The sequence below is a fragment of the Callithrix jacchus genome, chromosome 17 (assembly GCF_049354715.1).
Source record: "Callithrix jacchus isolate 240 chromosome 17, calJac240_pri, whole genome shotgun sequence".
In the NCBI taxonomy this organism is placed as follows: Eukaryota; Metazoa; Chordata; class Mammalia; order Primates; family Cebidae; genus Callithrix; species Callithrix jacchus.
In genome coordinates, this window is record NC_133518.1 from 65,553,036 (window position 1) to 65,572,729 (window position 19,694).

The window sequence follows — 19,694 nt, forward strand, 5'->3', positions numbered from 1 at the left end:
CCATCTGGCTCTAACTTTGTCGAATTGCCATTCTTATCTTTTCTTGTAGCCAACTTAAAACTGCAGAATCTGAGAAATGCAGAATGACCCACCAAACGTGTAAGAATCTTTAAAATACTTCAGGAATTGGATTTGACTGAATTTTCTTTGACGTTTCCTTTTTGTGTTATAAGACCCAATGGCAGTACAAGGCAACTGTGATAACTTGACAAAAATATTCTTACTTTCTTGCTAACATGAGGCCAATATGTTGACTGAGAAAAATTCCATGGCGATCCCTCTCACCACAGTTGCTACGAGGGTATTTAACATGAGTGACTCAATATTCAGGAGTCTTTTAAGAGTACTCAAGTTGTGTCAACTCAAATTCAAATAGACACTGTATCTGGTTAACAGGAAGTAAACCATGGAACAAGTTCAAAGCAATACATGTCGAGAGACCTTCAAAAGCCACGAATAGAGTCCATCATCTATGTATCTGACCAGGTTTTGTAAGAATATAAGTAATGCGCATATAAGGACTTTGAGTTCCCTATCAGAATGCAGTACCAACTCACTTTTCCTATAATGACACAGATTTCTCAGCAGCAGTTTAGCCAACCAATAACAATTAAAAATCCACTAATCCTGTAAAAAATTTAAAATACTGAAGATTCTAGAAATACAGGATAGGTCTAATTCAGTGTCTTAAAGTTTGGTGGCATTCAAGAAAGTAAAATTTTTTCTTTGGGTTACTGTTTGCTGAGATGACAGCGGGAACTGATTGTACCTTTGCCCATGTGCACATGCAATTTCTACATTAATATTCAACTTCTCTTGGGTAAGCGCTCTTGCTAGACAATCTTGGCTATGAGATGGAGATCTCAAACCCAGGTATCTCCTCAATCTCTGCTCCCTATTTGTAAATGGCTTCTGAATATTTCCACCTAGATGTATTTTTTGTTCACTTGCTCATTAATTCATTCATTTGTTTATTCATCCTTCTATTCATTTAGTCAATAAATATTTATTAAGTGCTACCAGAGAAACAAAGTCAAGGATGTTCGTTTCTCTCACCTCAAGAAGAAGATGGCAATAAGCCAGTGTTTTCAATACTTCATGCTGTGTGCTATGTGACAGGCAAGCCCAGTACTAAGGGATCCCAGAAACTGGACATATCAGATGCAGACATCAAAGATGCCACCTGGAGGAAGGGCATTTGACTTGAGTGGCAGAAGGGAGGAAGAGCATTCCAGGTAGAGGGATGGCATGTTAGAAGCACCAGAGGTATACAGCCACATCCCGTTCAGGAAAGCACAGTTTGCCCCAGGAGGTCAGCGCAACCAACAAGTAGGAGATTAAGAAGAGAGGTCCTTGGGTGCCATAAGAAAACTAACCTTCATCTTAAATATCATAGGCAGCTACTTGAAGGATTTAAACCAGGAGAAAAGCATAATCAGATTTTAACTAAGCATGACCAAAACATTACACCTAAATCACTTCATCTAATTCTCTGCCAATGGCAGAAAAATTTTCACAAACTCAGCCTCTTTCTCAACTGTCTCATACCTCACATTAACTGGTCACCAAATCTTCTTAATTCTGGGTCCCAAATAACTGCTGAATTAAGACCTTTTTCATATCCTCTTCTCCTACTGTCATTGGAAAAACCCACGTTGTGTCTTTCCTGGACAATTGCAAGAGCCTTCAGTGGCAAACATTGTGGGCCAGCTCTCCAAAAGCCATCAACCAAATCCTCTCCCTTTCTCATCTCCAACTACAGAGGCTGGAAGTTCACCTCAACAGTCACTCTTACAGTAAGGAGTAGTCGCATGACTTGGTTTCAGCCAACACAATATAACAAGACTAATGGAGACTTTCTTTGAAAGATTTTCTGGCCGGGAACAGTGGCTCATGCCTGTAATCCCAGCACTTTGGGAGGCTGAGGCAGGTGGATCATGAAGTCAGGAGATCAAGATCATCCTGGCCAACATGGTGAAACCCCATCTCTATTAAAAATACAAAAATTAGCCAGGTGTGGTGGTGCATGCCTGTAATCCCAACTACTCGGGAGGCTGAGGCAGGAGAATCATTTGAACAAGGGAGTCAGAGGTTGCAGTGAGCCGAGATCACGCCACAGCACTCCAGCCTGGCAACAGAGGGAAACTCCATCTCAAAGAAAAAAAAAAAAGAAAAGAAAAAAAGAAAGATTTTCTTTAATGATAAAAGCAGAGGAGACAGCATTCAAAGAAGAAAATTTTTTTTTTCTAGATTTTACCCAGCCATCTTGCCTCCTGTCTCTGAATTTGGTAGTGATGCCTGGAGCTCTGGCAACCATCCTGTGACTATGAGACAACAAACATATGGAGAAGAAGCCAATCTGCTGAGGGTACTGGACAGAAAGGACAGAAAGGCCTAGGTCATGGCTGATCTCCTCAAGCTGCTGAACCCACCCTGGAGCTACTCATCCCCAGACTCCTTGTTGTGAGATAACTACATGTCCTCCTGGTTTAAGCCATCATTAGTCTCGCTTTTTGCACCTGAACATATCCTAACTGAAACATGTCGCACACTGAGAATCTGTGTCCAGTCTTTCCCCGGCATCCTCCCTCACCTGCCATTTTAATTATTCTTCTGCCTCCCAGATCTGATCATATAATTTCCAGTCTGAAAAATCTCTAAGGATAAGTCTTTGACCAAGCACCTCACCCACCAAGGCTCCCTCATCAAACACCCTAATAGTCCCTAGACACAGTATATTCCTTGACAGGAATATACTACATCGACACCAAACACCCTGATAGTCCCTAGACACAGTATATTCCTTGACAGGAATATACTACATCGACACCAAACACCCTGATAGTCCCTAGACACAGTATATTCCTTGACAGGAATATACTACATCGACACCAAACACCCTGATAGTCCCTAGACACAGTATATTCCTTGACAGGAATATACTACATCGACACCAAACACCTTGATAGTCCCTAGACACAGTATATTCCTTGACAGGAATATACTACATCGACACCAAACACGTTGAGAGTCCCTAGACACAGTATATTCCTTGACAAGAATATACTACATCGACACCAAACACCTTGATAGTCCCTAGACACAGTATATTCCTTGACAGGAATATACTACATCGACACCAAACACCTTGATAGTCCCTAGACACAGTATATTCCTTGACAGGAATATACTACATCGACACCAAACACCCTGATAGTCCCTAGACACAGTATATTCCTTGATAGGAATATACTACATCGACACCAAACACCCTGATAGTCCCTAGACACAGTATATTCCTTGACAGGAATATACTACATCGACACCAAACACCCTGATAGTCCCTAGACACAGTATATTCCTTGACAGGAATATACTACATCGACACCAAACACCTTGATAGTCCCTAGACACAGTATATTCCTTGACAGGAATATACTACATCGACACCAAACACGTTGAGAGTCCCTAGACACAGTATATTCCTTGACAAGAATATACTACATCGACACCAAACACCTTGATAGTCCCTAGACACAGTATATTCCTTGACAGGAATATACTACATCGACACCAAACACCTTGATAGTCCCTAGACATAGCATATTCCTTGACAGGAATATACTACATCGACACCAAACACCCTGAGAGTCCCTAGACACAGTATATTCCTTGACAGGAATATACTACATCGACACCAAACACCCTGATAGTCCCTAGACACAGTATATTCCTTGACAGGAATATACTACATCGACACCAAACACCTTGATAGTCCCTAGACACAGTATATTCCTTGACAGGAATATACTACATCGACACCAAACACGTTGAGAGTCCCTAGACACAGCATATTCCTTGACAGGAATATACTACATCGACACCAAACACCCTGATAGTCCCTAGACACAGCATATTCCTTGACAGGAATATACTACATCGACACCAAACACGTTGAGAGTCCCTAGACATAGCATATTCCTTGACAGGAATATACTACATCGACACCAAACACCCTGATAGTCCCTAGACACAGCATATTCCTTGACAGGAATATACTACATCGACACCAAACACCTTGATAGTCCCTAGACACAGTATATTCCTTGACAGGAATATACTACATCGACACCAAACACCCTGATAGTCCCTAGACACAGTATATTCCTTGACAGGAATATACTACATCGACACCAAACACCTTGATAGTCCCTAGACACAGTATATTCCTTGACAGGAATATACTACATCGACACCAAACACGTTGATAGTCCCTAGACACAGTATATTCCTTGACAGGAATATACTACATCGACACCAAACACCCTGATAGTCCCTAGACACAGTATATTCCTTGACAGGAATATACTATATCGACACCAAACACCCTGATAGTCCCTAGACACAGTATATTCCTTGACAGGAATATACTACATCGACACCAAACACCCTGAGAGTCCCTAGACACAGCATATTCCTTCATGTCCCTATCCCCTGCATGTGCTATGCCTCTGCATTAACTGCTCTTACTTTTCCTGGTTAACTCTGCGCCAAAATATCCCTAAGGCAAAGCTAGTCACATTTTCCCTTATGCTTATGTGGCTGTCTTAGACTATACAATCATTCATTCATATTCCCTCTGGGGAGAAAGGTATCCACATCCTGTTAAACCCGACTTCCTTTGACCAGTGAAATCCAAGTAGAGGCAAAACATTAGTTACTTTGGGGCAGAAATTTTAAGAGCCAAGGCATCGTTTCTCATGTTCTGTCTTTCCTTTCTCTGTGCTGTAGAAGCAAGTACAGAGGAAGCTCCCTTACTGGCACATAATGGACGTGTAGCATTAGCAGGATAGGAATCTTGTTAAGTCAGGGGCAGACAAACTTTTCTGTAAAGGCCAGATAGTCAACATTTTAGACTTTGCGAGACCCATGTGGTTTTTGTCATATATTCTTTTTTTCAACAAGCATTTAAAAATATAAAAACCATTCTTAACTTGCAGTACATATCGTAATAGGCCACAGCTCGATTTGTCCCAATGGCTACAGTTTGCCACTGTTTTAAGCTGTTGAGACTTTCAGATTACTTGTTACTTGTTACAGTATTTTGCATAAACACTCTAGCCTTAATCACTCTGTAATAGAACAAGCTTCATGAAGACAGCGTTTATGTCCGTCATACTCGCTGTGCTCACTTGCAGGATGTGGCAGCTAGGAAAGTAATTGCAAAGCGAATAACAGAAGTCTCCCCATAAGACTGTGAGCTCAGGGAGCAGAAACCATGGTTTTCATCTCACATCTATCCCTGCAATGCCTGGCATGTGATGCCATTTGATGAGACTTGGAGCCTTTGATAAACTTTACATGGAATCAGGTTTTCTCTTGTTGTTACCATCAGAGCCGCTGCCAAATATCACTTAAGAAACAGAAATTTGCACAGCCCGTTTGTTTGCAAGATGAACATGTGACCTTCCGAGTCATGTACTAAAGCCCATATCTGAAATCTATTAACTACAATTAAATGAGTTTTGTTTTTTCTTTTTTCTTTGAAAGCAGAGGAGACAAGGGGACATGAAGGGTTTACATTAAAATGTGGGTATTTGAAAAGGTCAAGAAATATGGAACTTTGGGTTCAAGGGTGAGTTCACTTTTACCATATTCCCTCAAGAGTCATTCTTTAATGTGATGGCACAATACAGACCTTGCTTGGCAGGCACTTACAGCATTTAGGGCAAATGTTGACTGTGTTTTACCCCATGTGCCACTGAAACGGGGTCTGTTCCCTTATGTGGCTTCAAAGGCTGTGGATAAATGCAGGAGCAAGACCTGAACGAGCATCACAGCACATGTCATCAAAACATAGTCTTTCAAATGAAAATATATTTAGACTTAAAAATAGCCAGCATTTGTAAAACTAAGCATAACAGAATATGTTAGTACCTTCTACTCTGCTTCCTCATGAAAGCAAACTCCAGCCGTCAAGGCTTACTATAACTAATTGCAAACCAACATCAATCTTACATTTAATTCATCTATATTTTAAAAAATGTGAGGATGAAAATCGTGGTTTTTGGAAAGCTTTTTGTTCTGATCACATTTTCAGCACACTTTGTCTTAGGCATCTTCAACATCATTTGGCAATTCTGTGTTTCTCTTCTGGAAGTAGATAAACCTTCTAGCACAAGCAAAGAGAAACATAAAACATAGCAAGGCTGCCTCTCTGTGGTGACATGATCTCACAGCCACAGCAGCCAGCCTGTTCTCATTAGCTCTACCAACTGCAATTGCATTCAACTTCCTAAAATATGGAAATTTTATACACTTTGCTTTATATTAATGCTTCAGGGTTTTAACTTAACCATAATCGCTCTTAAAGATCAGAGACTTAATGGACGTATCTACATTATTTCAATAGATATAGACACTGAAAATATTTCAGCACTATTAAAATATTTTTTAAAGCATGACACCAAATCTCTGTGGATTATCTTTTCAGTCATAAAATCATTTTATATTCACTAAAAATAATGGGAGCACATCAATGCCCTGACCACACAATTGTTGTAGCGAAGGGAAATGAGGCAGGCTAGGATTTCATTCTGAGCGCACTGCTCCTGTATCTGATGGCTGCTAGCCTCACCAATATGCCACCAACACCTGTGCTGCTGTTTTATTTGAAACTAGGAAAATACTGCTGCACTTGAAGATAAACAATCTTAAAATGTGGAAGTAATTTTTTAATTTTATAACTCCTAAGTAGAACTCTGATAAATATTAATAAGATTGAATAAAATGACATTAAGAGGCAGGACAGAGAAGGTCAAAACAAAGGTTTGCTTATTTTTGTAAAACAAAGCAACTTTTTCTAGGGAGTCCCATATGACTTGAATGCAAGCAGAAATATATGTATTTATTAGAGAGTCAACATGAAAATGGGATGTCTTAAGTCAAACGTGTAGACATAGAATGAAACTAGGTTGCCCATTTTGGGTTAAAAGGTGGGTTGATCATATGTTTTTATCTCCTTTAAATCTCAAACCCAGCTAAGATGAAAAAAAAAAAAAAAAGCTGGGATGGGGCATATTCTTTGGAATATTATTAACTCACAGAACAATGAGAATGGGCTTGGCAAGGACAGAGGATGAAATATTCCAATAAATGTGTGGCAGATGGAAAGTAGAAACTGATGGTGCCATATTCAGCAAAGCAAAAATCCCACCCATGTGCCTAGAGGAGGAAGGCTAAAGGGAACCAACTTACCCTGCAGAGCCCCAGGGTGCCATCCAGGATAGAAGAGAAGCAAAAAGCTCAATACATGGAATTGAGATCAAGTTCCCAGGTGCCCTCCCACACACACACAGCCAGCAAATCAAGCACCCTCTGCCACCGACAGAAAATATTCGTTTTTCAAATAAATAAACCAGCAAGGAACCAAGCACAGTAGAATTCAATGAAAATCTATAAACTGAATGTGGTTCCCTGAGCTCTGGTTGTCCATGCTGCTCCCAGAATGACAGCAAACAGATGCACATACCCCCAGGCAAGATATTCAAAGAGTATTCTCTAGAAAAAAAAAAAAGTTTAGAGACTGATTTTGGAGTCTTCAAAGAAAAATGTCCATTTTGCTGTAAGGAAGGCCACCAGATGACAGCCTCAACTGGAAGTCACAGTGAGTGCTTTGACAGCCTTTCTCATGCCTTCCTCAAAATTACCAAAGGCCAGCCCAGGATCAGAAGACAGTTGAGAAAAGCCCCCAGCCAGAAAGAAAGATAATAGTAAGAAGGAACAAAATGTGTATATATACTCCTACTTAGTGTTACATCTGTATTATGTGTGTATGTGTGTGTGCACATTTATATACACACACATATATGTACACATACACACACACACACAGCCTCAGAAGATAAACAATTAAGAATGCTGAAGAAAAAAAGTCTCTATTACCCTGAGAGAGAATAAAAACAAGATTCCATAAAAATAAAACATAAAATAAGATAGAATTTTTGTAAATTAAAATATGATAAATTTAATATTCAATTGAATAAAAAATAAGGTGAAGAAATAACTGAATTACATCAAAGAGACAAACAGTTAAAAACTAAGAGAATTATTTTTTAAATTAGGAGATCCTTTTGTACATATGATGAGACTAAAAAGAATTCCAAAAATGAAAACAGAGACAGCAGAAGGGAGAAAACTTGTGAAGAAATAATGCAGAAAAACTTCCCAGGACTGAAGCTTTAAGTCTCCAGACTGAAGAGCGCACCTAGCTACAGACACATTTAATTTTAAAGGCCCATCCAAAGCAGTAGATAAAGGGAACATTCTGAACTTTTCCGGAGTGATAAACTAGCTCATGTATCAAGAAAGAAGCATCAGAACACTGGATTTCCTGACAGCAAAACTAGATACTAGAAGACTGGAGAAATGCCTTTAAAACTTGAGAGAATAAAGTCTTTCATCTGAGAATACTATACCAAGCTGAACTACTAGTCAAATAAGAGGGTCCCATAAAAATATGTGCAGCAAGAAAGCATCCAAAAAACATAACTCCCAAAGCAGTCTTTGTTAGAAAAGTACTGGAAGGCATACTCCAGCAGAGCAGGGTCGTTTACAAAGAAAAAGACACAGAACATAAGAAACAGAGTCTACAGTCCGAAGGCGAACAAATAATAGTTCCATGACAACGGCTGTGCAGCAGGCCTAAAGGGAAACCCAGAGTGCACTCAACAAGCAGCTGCAGGAAGGAGGAGTCCAGGAGGACAGAAGAGGGAGCGCTAGTTTGAGCACGTGGAAGTGGAACTGAGAGGGCTTTATAATTCTTCTGGAAGATTTGAAAGAAAAGCAAATGATAGGTACAAAGAAAACCAGGAACGCAAACAAAAAAGAAGGCAATCATTAACTCTAAGAAAAACAAAAGCAATCTCATAGATTGTTTAATCTATGAGAAAGGATAGGTAATCAACCCTGAACAGTATTACACAGCGACAATAACGTAAACATTGAATATTGAAATAACATAGAATTCTGCTGTAACTGTACTGGCAGGATGGTAGATGGGGAAGAAGAAGAAAGAAAACTAAATTTTCACCTATTACAACAGAAAATCAAATACCATAAGAAAAACAATAAAAAGTGGAAAAGTGGCTGTTTTGTGAGAACAGAACTAGGGGTTTCAAAGGACTGGGGCATAAAACTGTTTTCTTCTATAAGCTCCTTATTTTGAAAACCATTTGGGTGTGTGATAATGATTAAAGAAAGTAAACATAAGTTTAGAAATAGAAACAGGCTAATGCAATAAAAGATTAAGCTTAAGACATTTAAATGCGATGCAATGAAATGGTTATAGCTGATCTTCATAAGAAAATAAAATGCAGAGCTGGCTACTACTCAGAAAGTATGGCCTGAATAGCCATTTAAGAATATTTTTTGGCCGGGTGCGGTGGCTCAGGCCTGTATTCTCAGCACTTTGGGAGGCTGAGGTGGGTGGATCACGAGGTCAACAGATCAAGACCATCCTGGTCAACATGGTGAAACCCCGTCTCTACTAAAAATACAAAAAAAATTAGCTGGGCATGGTGGCGCGTGCCTGTAATCCCAGCTACTCAAGAGGCTGAGGCAGGAGAATTGCCTGAACCCAGGAGGCGGAGGTTGCAGTGAGCCGAGATTGCGCCATTGCACTCCAATCTGGGTAACAAGAGCAAAACTCCGTCTCGAAAAAAAAAAAAATTTCTGTTTTATATATATATATACACATATATATATACACACACACACACACACACACACACATACATACACAATATATTATATATGTATATATATAAATATATATGTATATATACTATTTGCTATAAAATTAAAACACAATTTATAATAATCCTTATTAACTTATAAATTGATATATCAGCATATAAATATGTCATCCTAAGCTAAAAACTTAATTTTAAGTTATGATTAAGAATTAAACAACTGGGAAGAGAAAATGAACCTTCTAATTTGCAAAATTTTATCCAGCATTAAGCCCACCTGCTATAGATGAAAAAAATTGTGATAAAAACTCTGTTGAAATATACAAATAGCTAGAGGTTTCATAGCCCCCCATGTGTATATTGTCACTGATAAGGTACAGACTATAGTAAAATGGTTCAAAGCAATGTGCTCATGTGGTGGTCAAAAAAGCTTTTGTTGATGAGGCAGTGTTCTACAGTAAGAAAAAAACCTGAAAACCATTGATTTTGGAAGTAAATACTTAAGTATTCTAAGAGTACTTCACTCTCTCATATGGGCAAAATATAGTTCAGTTGTTTAGAACTATACTAGTCACTGTCCAGCATGGTACCCACTCATCACATAGGAATGTCCCAATTAAAATTTAATAAAATTTGGCCAGGTGTGGTGGGTCACACCTGCAGTCCCAGCACTTTGGGAAGACAAGGTGGTGGATCACACGAGGCCAGGAGTTTGAGACCAGCCTGGACAACACAGTGAAACCCGGTCTCTACTAAAAATACAAAAATTAGGTGGATGTGGTTGTGGATACCCAGAATCCCAGCAACTCGGGAGGCTGAGGCACAAGAATCACTTGAACCCAGGAGGTGGAAGTTGCAGTGAGCCAAGATTACGCCACTGCACTCCAGCCTGGGTGACAGAGCAAGACCCTGTCAAAAAAAAAAAAAAGAAGAAGAAGAAAAAAACATTTAATTAAAATTTAAGATGTATTTCCTCTGTCACACTAACCACATTTCAAGTGCCCAATAGCCACATGTGGCAAGTGGTTACCATATTGGACAGCGTAGGCAGAGACCATTCCCATGAGTGCCAAAAGTTCTGTTGGACACTGCTACTCTAGAATTCAGGAATTCTAATTCAGGAATTCTTTAGTTAAAAGTTTAAAAATGTTTATACTTACTAACTGTTACTTTGTCCTTATCCCCCAACATAATGTTGTTTGGTGTCAGATCTCTATGGACAATCCTCTTCTCCTTGTGTAAGTATCGAAGAGCTAAGCACAGCTTGAAACAATGAATAAAAACACATTTTATTTCCCACAATGTACACAAAGCCAACGATGATTACTGCGCATGTCTCTAAGAAGCCAGCTCAGAGCTTTACTGTTTTAAGAAAAATTTAGTGAAAAGCGTACCTGTATAAATATTTTCCATAGTCTTTCTTCCGTAAAATGGTGCTGTTTCTCCTTCAAAGAACTGAAATGCTCTCCAAGCGGGGCTCCTTCTATAAGCTCCATAACTATGTACAACCTATCATCTATACAAATATCACAAAAGGCCATAGAAATTTAAACTCAATACAGACACCTTGAAATATTTTAGGAATGAGAATTCAAGCTTCCCAATGTCTGTGGAGGACACTAACACTAAAGGATTAGGGGTGATATGCTAAAATATGGAGCCACTCAGTCCCGGAAGAGGTGAAGGAGAGGGGGTCTTAGGAAAACTGGGACCCAGCAACAGTATCTTCTGGCTACAGGCAACCCCTTAGCATGAGTTTATACTGGCAAATATTATCATTTTCTATGTATGCCAGGATGTGGAATGATTGAAAGGCGCCACAGAGAACAAGCAAATGATCTCCAGTCATGGAGGATTCCCTGAAGAACACGTAAGCCCATGCTTCCTCCCAGTGATTTGAAATTTACCCTCACATCAAGTCAGACATTCAGAAAATTGCATTTTCAACTGCATTGTTTCATAGTCTGATAGATTTACCTTACGGAATTTTACACTGGAATGATTCCATGGTCTTGCAATGACAGAGTTGAAAATAACACACATGAGAGAAATTTCTGTTATACCTTTCAAAAGTAAAAAAATTAAAAAAAGAAAAGAAAACTGGACTTCTCCAGGTTTTATCTTATAGCTATGGAGAATTTTGTGACTCTTTATCTCTTTGCTTTGGATGCCAAGAAACAAAAAAGTAAATTCTACTTCCTCCTGTAAAAACAATAGGATTTATTAACAATGGTATGTGATATGTGTCTTCTGAAACTTTGGAATGTATATAAAATGTGTGTAGAACATATTTACAAAAATTGAATCATACCATATATGTTCTGCAATGTATGCTTTTTTTCATTAAGCAGCCTTATATTTCAGTGCACACAGATCCATATCATTCTTTCTGCTGGCTGTATGGTTTTGTACAATATGGGTATATCATAATTTATTTAATCATTCTCCTACAGATAGACATTTATATTGTTTCTAATTTTCATAATTTCGAGAAATATTCATTCATGTACCAATATTACCTCTAGCTTTACTTTCAATTTTCTCATCCTTCATTCTTCTTTATTACAATTTCCTAATCTATTTTATCATATTTTAAGTATTTTAAGCCATTTCCATTTTTTTTTGGAGGCTGTCAGGTAGTATAAAAGTTTTTGTTTCTTATATTAAGACAGGTTCTGTCACTTCAGTACAAGTCAGAAGCCAACCTTGATCTTTTTTGAAGGGATATGCACTAAATTACAGAAAATTATTCTAATAACAAGAATAAATGAGTAAAGGGGACAGAATTTACGGCATGAATTTTAGCACTGAGCTTTTCTGAGTCATCTAAGGGAAGGGAGATGGGTAAAATCGCAACAAATGCCAAAGTCACACAAAAAAGATTTTCTTAAATAACAATAGCACTGATAAAGAGGTAGCCTGGAAACCCGTCATTGCCTTGTATCTCTTTCATTCTTCAAGTGGAGATTTATTTCGATATTTGATATACGACACATATCATTAAAGTTTATCAATACTTATATTATTTCTGTCATAGGCCCTATTTAAAAAAAAAAAAAAAAAAAGAGCGGCTGAGTTGAGTTTTGGTTCTAGCTCAGCATTCCATCCTGCAGAAAGCAACCCCGCCTGCCTGCAGTCAGTCTAGGCTCCATCGCCACCTTGTGGCATTTATCTGAACTTCAAGTAAAAGATATCTCAAAGACCTAGCTCTCTCCAATTTACTTTGGGGAGGGAAAATGTCACCTGAGTCATCAAAAACAACTTTGTTTTCTTAAGGAAATCTCATCCTTTCGTTTTCTTTTTTCCTGATCCTATTAAGTGATTTTTTTGTATATGAGAATGGCAATAACTATTTTGGCTTATGTGTCTTTCACATGAGCTAAGTATTTTACAACTATCTTTAGGTCATTGACGAGATCACTATTTGACTAGTCGAGAAAGTGATCCTTCAGATCATCTACTGCCATCTTCACAAAAAAAGGTCAATAAAATACTTGATTACATTTCTTTTGTGACATTCTAATATACAAAATAAACATGACAAAAATGTTTTCTTATTTAGAAATGTCATGAAAACTCATACTTACTTTCCAGAAATGTTTTGTAATAACGTACAATGTTGGGATGATAAAGCTACAAGAAAATAAATAACAAACATGTATTGCACGGCTTCAAAACACAATTTCTCCACTGACTACTCAGACTTCATATTTGAAACCTACAAAAAATTATATTTATTTACAAAACTAAGCATTTCAAGATATCATCGAATTGAAATTGTTGTGATGTTTAAAAACATGTGGCTTAAAAATCAGTCTGAAAATACCACTCCTATATGGATTTATTAAATAAAATTTAAAACGTTCTATCACCTGACTTTCCTACCTAACTTAACCAAGAGAACTACAGAGGTAGAAGAAATCTTAAGAATTCCTTTAGCACTCCTTGCTGAAGGAGTGTATGGGATTGTGATCTCATACACAGACTGCATACAGGAAAAAAGCAAAATGAGGTAAATTCTGTTGACTATAAATATTCATTGTTCTTTATCTCTCCCTACCATCTAAACATTTATGTAGAGTTTGTGTCTATTTACACCATTCCTTTATATGCACTCCAAAATGATTAGTGGGAAAATGACATAATCTAAGAGTCAACTCAGTTTAAACCACAATAACAACTGACAAGGATTTCCTCCTTAAACAAACTTTAGTCAGGCTTCTTGGAGTCCTCTTGGTGACTAGGCCTCATCCCTGGTCCGTCAGTTTTAGCAACTTGTATCTTGCTAAGTCAGTTTATGGAAAAATCTCCCACCCTTGACATCCAATTAAGTTTCTCATCCACTCACCCTTGATATCTAACCAAGTTCCTCTTAGTAAACTTCCACTCACTGACCCCCTCACCCCGACCACTGGCTCTGAGCCCCTAGCTGTCCTGTCCTTGAATTCAGAGTTGGGTTCAATCTTTCTCCTCTGTTACAATAGTCTGACTTCTATTGCAATAGTATCGAATAAAGTCTTCCTCACCATATTAAAAAAGTATCTAGTGCAATTTCTCTTCAATATAAGTTAAGGATGTGAGTGGAATTTCTAATTTTTTAATTTAAAAAAGATCGTTTGCTAGAAGAATGCTAATATTTTGGTAGTTTTTGCTTCTAATTTGAGTTTCTAGATGAAATTTGTCTTAGCACAGTCACCATCACATCAACAAATGGCTTGCTGACATCTCTTTTCGGTCTTTCGGAAAGCCTTTTTGCAGAGAGATTGCTAGCTGTCCACTAAACCTGCTGTCGCCCTGCTCCACTGCGATACAGTTGTAGCTGGACATGGCTTCTCCGTTAGAGAGGACTTCTCAGTCTCCCTTGAAGCCGGGGGGTGAGGCTACCACTCAGTTCTGACCTGTGGAAAGTGAGAGCAAGCATGTGCGCTTCCTGTGTGAACCCTAAACATTGGGAATAGCCGTCCATGCTCCTCCTCATCCCTCCTCGAATGTGATCATGGCTATGGCAGTTTCAACCACACAGAAGAAGACAGTGTGCTAGGAGGTGACAGCACAAGAAGAGAGGGAAAACCTGCATTCCCAAACGATCCCACAGAGCAGAGAACACCACCAACCTGGTTTACTCACTTTGGCATTGTTCTGTGAAAGAGAAATAACCCACTGTCCTGTGAGGCCTCTTTTTAAGCACTGCATTTTGGATGGTTAAGCTTAATGTACTCTCCCATTCTAGCCCCATTTGTTTCGTTTCTGCCTGCCACTACCTTCTCCTTTAAGGACTCAATGTATCCTCCTTTCCATCAGTTTGACCCTCTAGTGAGAGAGCAATTTTGAGTTACCTTGAAGCCCAAGCACATGCCTCGTAGCTGGCCCTAGTCTGATAGTTTCTTTTCTTAGGAAATGTGCTAAAACAAATAACCTACTTCATGAACTAGCAAGTGGCCAGCAGATTTTAAACAACATGGTGCCAGGTAACCAACCAGAACCATATTCTGGACCTGGCTTACCCGCAAGGACTATAACCATATTTGGGTCCAAATGAAAACAGTGGACTGGCTTAGGTCAAAAGCCCTGTTCTAGCTTTGTGCTACAACAAAAAAGCACACTGTGGAAGGCTAGATGACCCTACAACGAATAAACACATGAACGAACTTTTTAAAGCCTAGTGTGTGAGTCTATAAAAGTCAACTATACAATAGACTAATAATGATGATATTTACTATAATATATAAACTGGAATAGAACTATCGATTTCGATGAACAAAGGTCACCATATTTATGGAATTCTTTACGTCCCAACACAGATGCTATGCAAATGTGACTAGTGGAGGACAAAAAGCAGCGGAGCTGACAGCGCCACAGGAATTATAAATGAACAGTATTTGTAATGAATGTGCAAATAAGGAAGGCTGAAAAAGAAACCAATGTGTTCTTGGATCACACAAAGAAATCCCGTTTCTCTTTGAAATGTTTATTCTTCCTCCTCAAACAAACTTTCATAATGAGAGTTAATTGAGCTGTTACATTATGTCAGAGTATTCTGCGCATGCCAATAAATAATAACCCATCTTGAAAAATCTACATTTTAGATTTAATAAGCCACATTTGAGGAATGTTAACAGCTTCGCTCCACTTGAAAAAAGTCAGGAAACTCTTAATCATATTTCTGTGTATGTAACCAAGTAACCAACTATCCTAAAATATAATGAGAAAAGAATAGATATGCTCACAATGAAAATGAAAGGATTTCTCATATCTGATGCATTGTGCCATAAATCCAATTGCTTTGCATCCATGACCTGATATAAACTCCAGACAGTGTTTTTATGCTTCAGTGTCAAGCCTTAGGAAAAAAAGCTGGCAAAAATATCACTGCTTCAATGTCAATTATTTCTCATAGAACCAGATCATAAACAGCATGGTCAGGAACAGCTCCGCAACTCTACTTTCTTGCAATGACATTTATTTAAGAAAAACATCTCCAGAAACAAGAAAAACACTTACCTGTTCTTTTATTATTGTTAATTCAGAAACAATGTTCCTTACGCTGCTGTCTCGATCCTTCTTATCCTTTCCAAATGCTGGGTTATGTAAATTGACCTCTTTCATTGCTAAAAGATTTTGACCACTACGCTTTCTAACCTAAAATAGAGAACAGCAACAGAAAAGGAACAGGGTAAGGCCGAGGCGGGTGGATTGCGAGGTCAAGAGATCGAGACCATCCTGGTCAACATGGTGAAACCCCGTCTCTACTAAAAAATACAAAAAATTAGCTGGGCATGGTGGCACATGCCTGTAATCCCAGCTACTCTGGAGGCTGAGGCAGGAGAATTGGCTGAACCCAGGAGGCGGAGGTTGCGGTGAGCCGAGATTGCGCCATTGCACTCCAGCCTGGGTAACAAGAGCGAAACTCAGTCTCAAAAACAAGGAAGGTGAGGTAGAAAGGGGAAGAAAGAGATAGACTTACAAACTCACATGAGTAACTAAGTCATATAAATAAGTCACAGAGCATTTAAATTAGCAGCCGTATTTACATTAAGCTCAGCTCAAAACACTGGTATCTCCTGGGTCCGTCTGCTTTACTTAGTAGCGCTGTTTTAATTTAGAGATTGCGTCATGCATTGGGACAAGCTATTCTGAATATTTTTGAGAAGGATTAGTAATGCCTTTTGTGTTAAAAAGTCAGTGGCCAATTTCTAGAGCTGACAGCTGAAGCAATATAAATGTGGCCATCCCTATCTGTTTGACAAAAACAATCATTCTGATTTTCATGTCTATTTGTTCGCTATTTTTCTACGACAAGAGTTCCAATTTGATTGAGTATGAGTGTCCAAGTGTGACGTCGGTTTGGTTGGGAGCATCAGAAATGTTCCCCAAGGGGGAAGTCACCTTGTAAACACAGCCAAAAGCTCCACTTCCAAGATGATCCAAAATCGCATAGTTGCCTATATATTTCCAAGGAGCTTTGTTCTGATTAATGCTCTCAATATTTTCAGCAATTTGCTTCAGTTCATTCTCCTAATCAAAACAGAAAAAGGAAATGTGTTCCTGTGATAAATTCCATCCTGACTACATAACAGCCTGCCAAGATATTGAAAACTCTGGACTTACCACTAATAAATTCAACTTCGATACCAATTCTTCATAAGCACTGATATCACGTACATAATGTCCTATGTCAATGAAGATCTCAAACAAGTCTGTGGGGAAAAGTCTACAGAAAAGATTACACACACTTAAGGTAGAGCTTGGACACTACTGGCCATTACTTCCCTTTTGAATGCAGCTGACTTGCTGATTAATTACATGAAATAAATGTAACTGCTTTTGGTTATCAGCAAAGTTGGGAGAATAATACTCCCCAGCTTCTCTTGAAAAAAACACACTATTTACAGTTTTTGAGGGATAAGAAAAAAACAAATGGAGAAGAAAGTTCTAGAAATCTGCTGCACAGCCTTATGCTTATAGTCAACAACATTGTACACTTAATGTTTTAAGCAGGTAGATGGCATGTTAATATTTTTACCATAATTTAAAATTAGATATGATACAGACTATATAAAAACCTTATTTGTAAGATATTTGGGGGTATAGGTATTGAATATATTAAAAGGAAATGATGATTGGGTGTTTTCTGAGTGTGGAGGACTTTCACAAATGTCATTTGACTCAGATTTTAGTAAGAAGTAAATACGAACCCAACTTTTAAATATTTTATGAAAATAAAAATACTGGTACATGAAAAATAAAGAGATTCATTCATCATTTTCAAGACACTGATTTCAAGAGCTTTTAAAATATTTGAGTTCACTAAAATGGATGATTTGGAACTTTGAAATGAAAGATTATAAAGAATAAAGTAGGTAGGTGCAATGGCTCACATCTGTAATACCAATGCTTTGGGAGGCTGCGATGGTGGATCACCTGAGTTCAGGAGTTCAAGACCAGCCTAGCCAACGCGGTGAAACCCCGTCTCTACTGAAAATACAAAAATTAGCCAGGCATGGTAGTGAATGCCTGTAGTTGCAGCTACTCAGCAGGCTGAGGCAGGAGAAGCTACAGAACAAGACTGTGTCTCAAAAAAAAAAACTAATTTTACTTTATTTTTCTCTAAATCCAAGCATCTTATAGAAATAAAGTAACAACATCAAATGCTCCATGCTTTCTGCACTTGATCTCAGCCAAAAGGCCAAAAAGCAATGTTCCATGCTTTTCGAAAAAACAAACAACAAAAAAACAGCATATTAACTTAATACTTTATGTTTATTCTGCCTAATCAACAAAATTTTAATAAAAACTTGGGCCTATGATTTTGGCTAATCCACCCAACTAGATGGTGTGCAGAACACCATTAAGAGAACCAGTGTTTTCTTCCCAAAATGGTGACCTTTCGGTCAGGCTCAGCAACACAGTAACTTGACCCGAGAACGTCCATCCTCCCCTTCAAAGGTGCTCTTACACTATCAAAGACATACAGAAAAATAGTTTGTTTTCCCTTTGATTAAATTCCCTTTAATTAAAAAGGAAAATTACCAGATTGACTTTCAAATTTCTAACTGGACAAAAACAAGCTGATATTTTAATGTCATCCTTTTAAAATGTTAATATCTTTAATTACCAAAAAAGAAAACTAAAATCATAGTAGTCACATGTAATTAAGGAGAGTTGTATTGACGTAGTGGTTTATGCTCTTTCATCATCGTTCTGTTAATATCCAGTGCGGCCGGATACGGAATCACTACAGTGGCTTACTTCTGTCAGTGAAATAAGAAATCTGAAGACACGTGGTTTGCATACGGATGCACTACTTTCCCTCTGTTGCATCTAAACCAAGTATGTGAAAACCGTTCTATCTAACAAGCTTCTAAATCTAATGATCATTTATATTTCTCTTCATACCTTTTAAAGAGTGGTCTGTTTCTTTCCATACTGAAGAGAAACCTCAAGGCTCTGAAAGCATAACACTAGAAAATAAAAGGATATGTGATTCTTAAATGGTAGCTCAACAAATTAAAATGTTTTCAGGAAAGAATGAACAGGAAGTAAACATTAATGTGACTTTATTGTATGTGGCTGGCCCAAGTTGGAGCCAAAGCTTATAAGTGAAAACAAAAAGCAGCAACACCTGGGGTAATTCCCGGATTTAAAAAGTGTTTATGTTGTAGAATGCTAGGAATATTGGCCTTGCTTCACTCGGTACTCGTCATTAATTTCTTTCTAGAAAGTACAAAATGAGTACAGAGACGAGAAATAAAATTCCAATGCTGAGAAATACCAAAGGTCTAAAGATTTCCAGGAGCTCAAGGTTTATTTTGTTTCTAGCCTGCTATGTATACCTCAATATTTATATGGTTTCTGTGAGAAAATAAACACTAGAAATGATTACATGTAAAAATAGCCACAGGCACACTGGACTCAAACTTGACAAATTGGTCTCTTGAGTAA

General features: G+C 38.2%; 1 protein-coding gene across 23 annotated transcripts in view; it reads right to left on the reverse strand.

The window, feature by feature from the left end:
- NEK10 (NIMA related kinase 10) overlaps window positions 1-19,694 on the reverse strand; it is a 260,598-nt gene that overhangs the window by 163,238 nt on the left and 77,666 nt on the right. For 20 of the 23 annotated variants that reach the window (XM_078354423.1, XM_054247045.2, XM_008983932.4 and 17 more), the window contains 7 exons: window positions 19,149-19,213; window positions 17,361-17,463; window positions 17,139-17,267; window positions 16,254-16,391; window positions 13,340-13,385; window positions 11,147-11,268; window positions 10,913-11,015 (listed from right to left, as the gene is read on the reverse strand). In XM_078354423.1, coding sequence (XP_078210549.1) covers window positions 10,913-11,015; window positions 11,147-11,268; window positions 13,340-13,385; window positions 16,254-16,391; window positions 17,139-17,267; window positions 17,361-17,463; window positions 19,149-19,213 — 706 coding nt within the window. The remainder of the gene's footprint in view (window positions 1-10,912; window positions 11,016-11,146; window positions 11,269-13,339; window positions 13,386-16,253; window positions 16,392-17,138; window positions 17,268-17,360; window positions 17,464-19,148; window positions 19,214-19,694) is intronic. The other 3 variants (XM_078354426.1, XM_078354427.1, XM_078354425.1) reach the window with 1 other exon arrangement.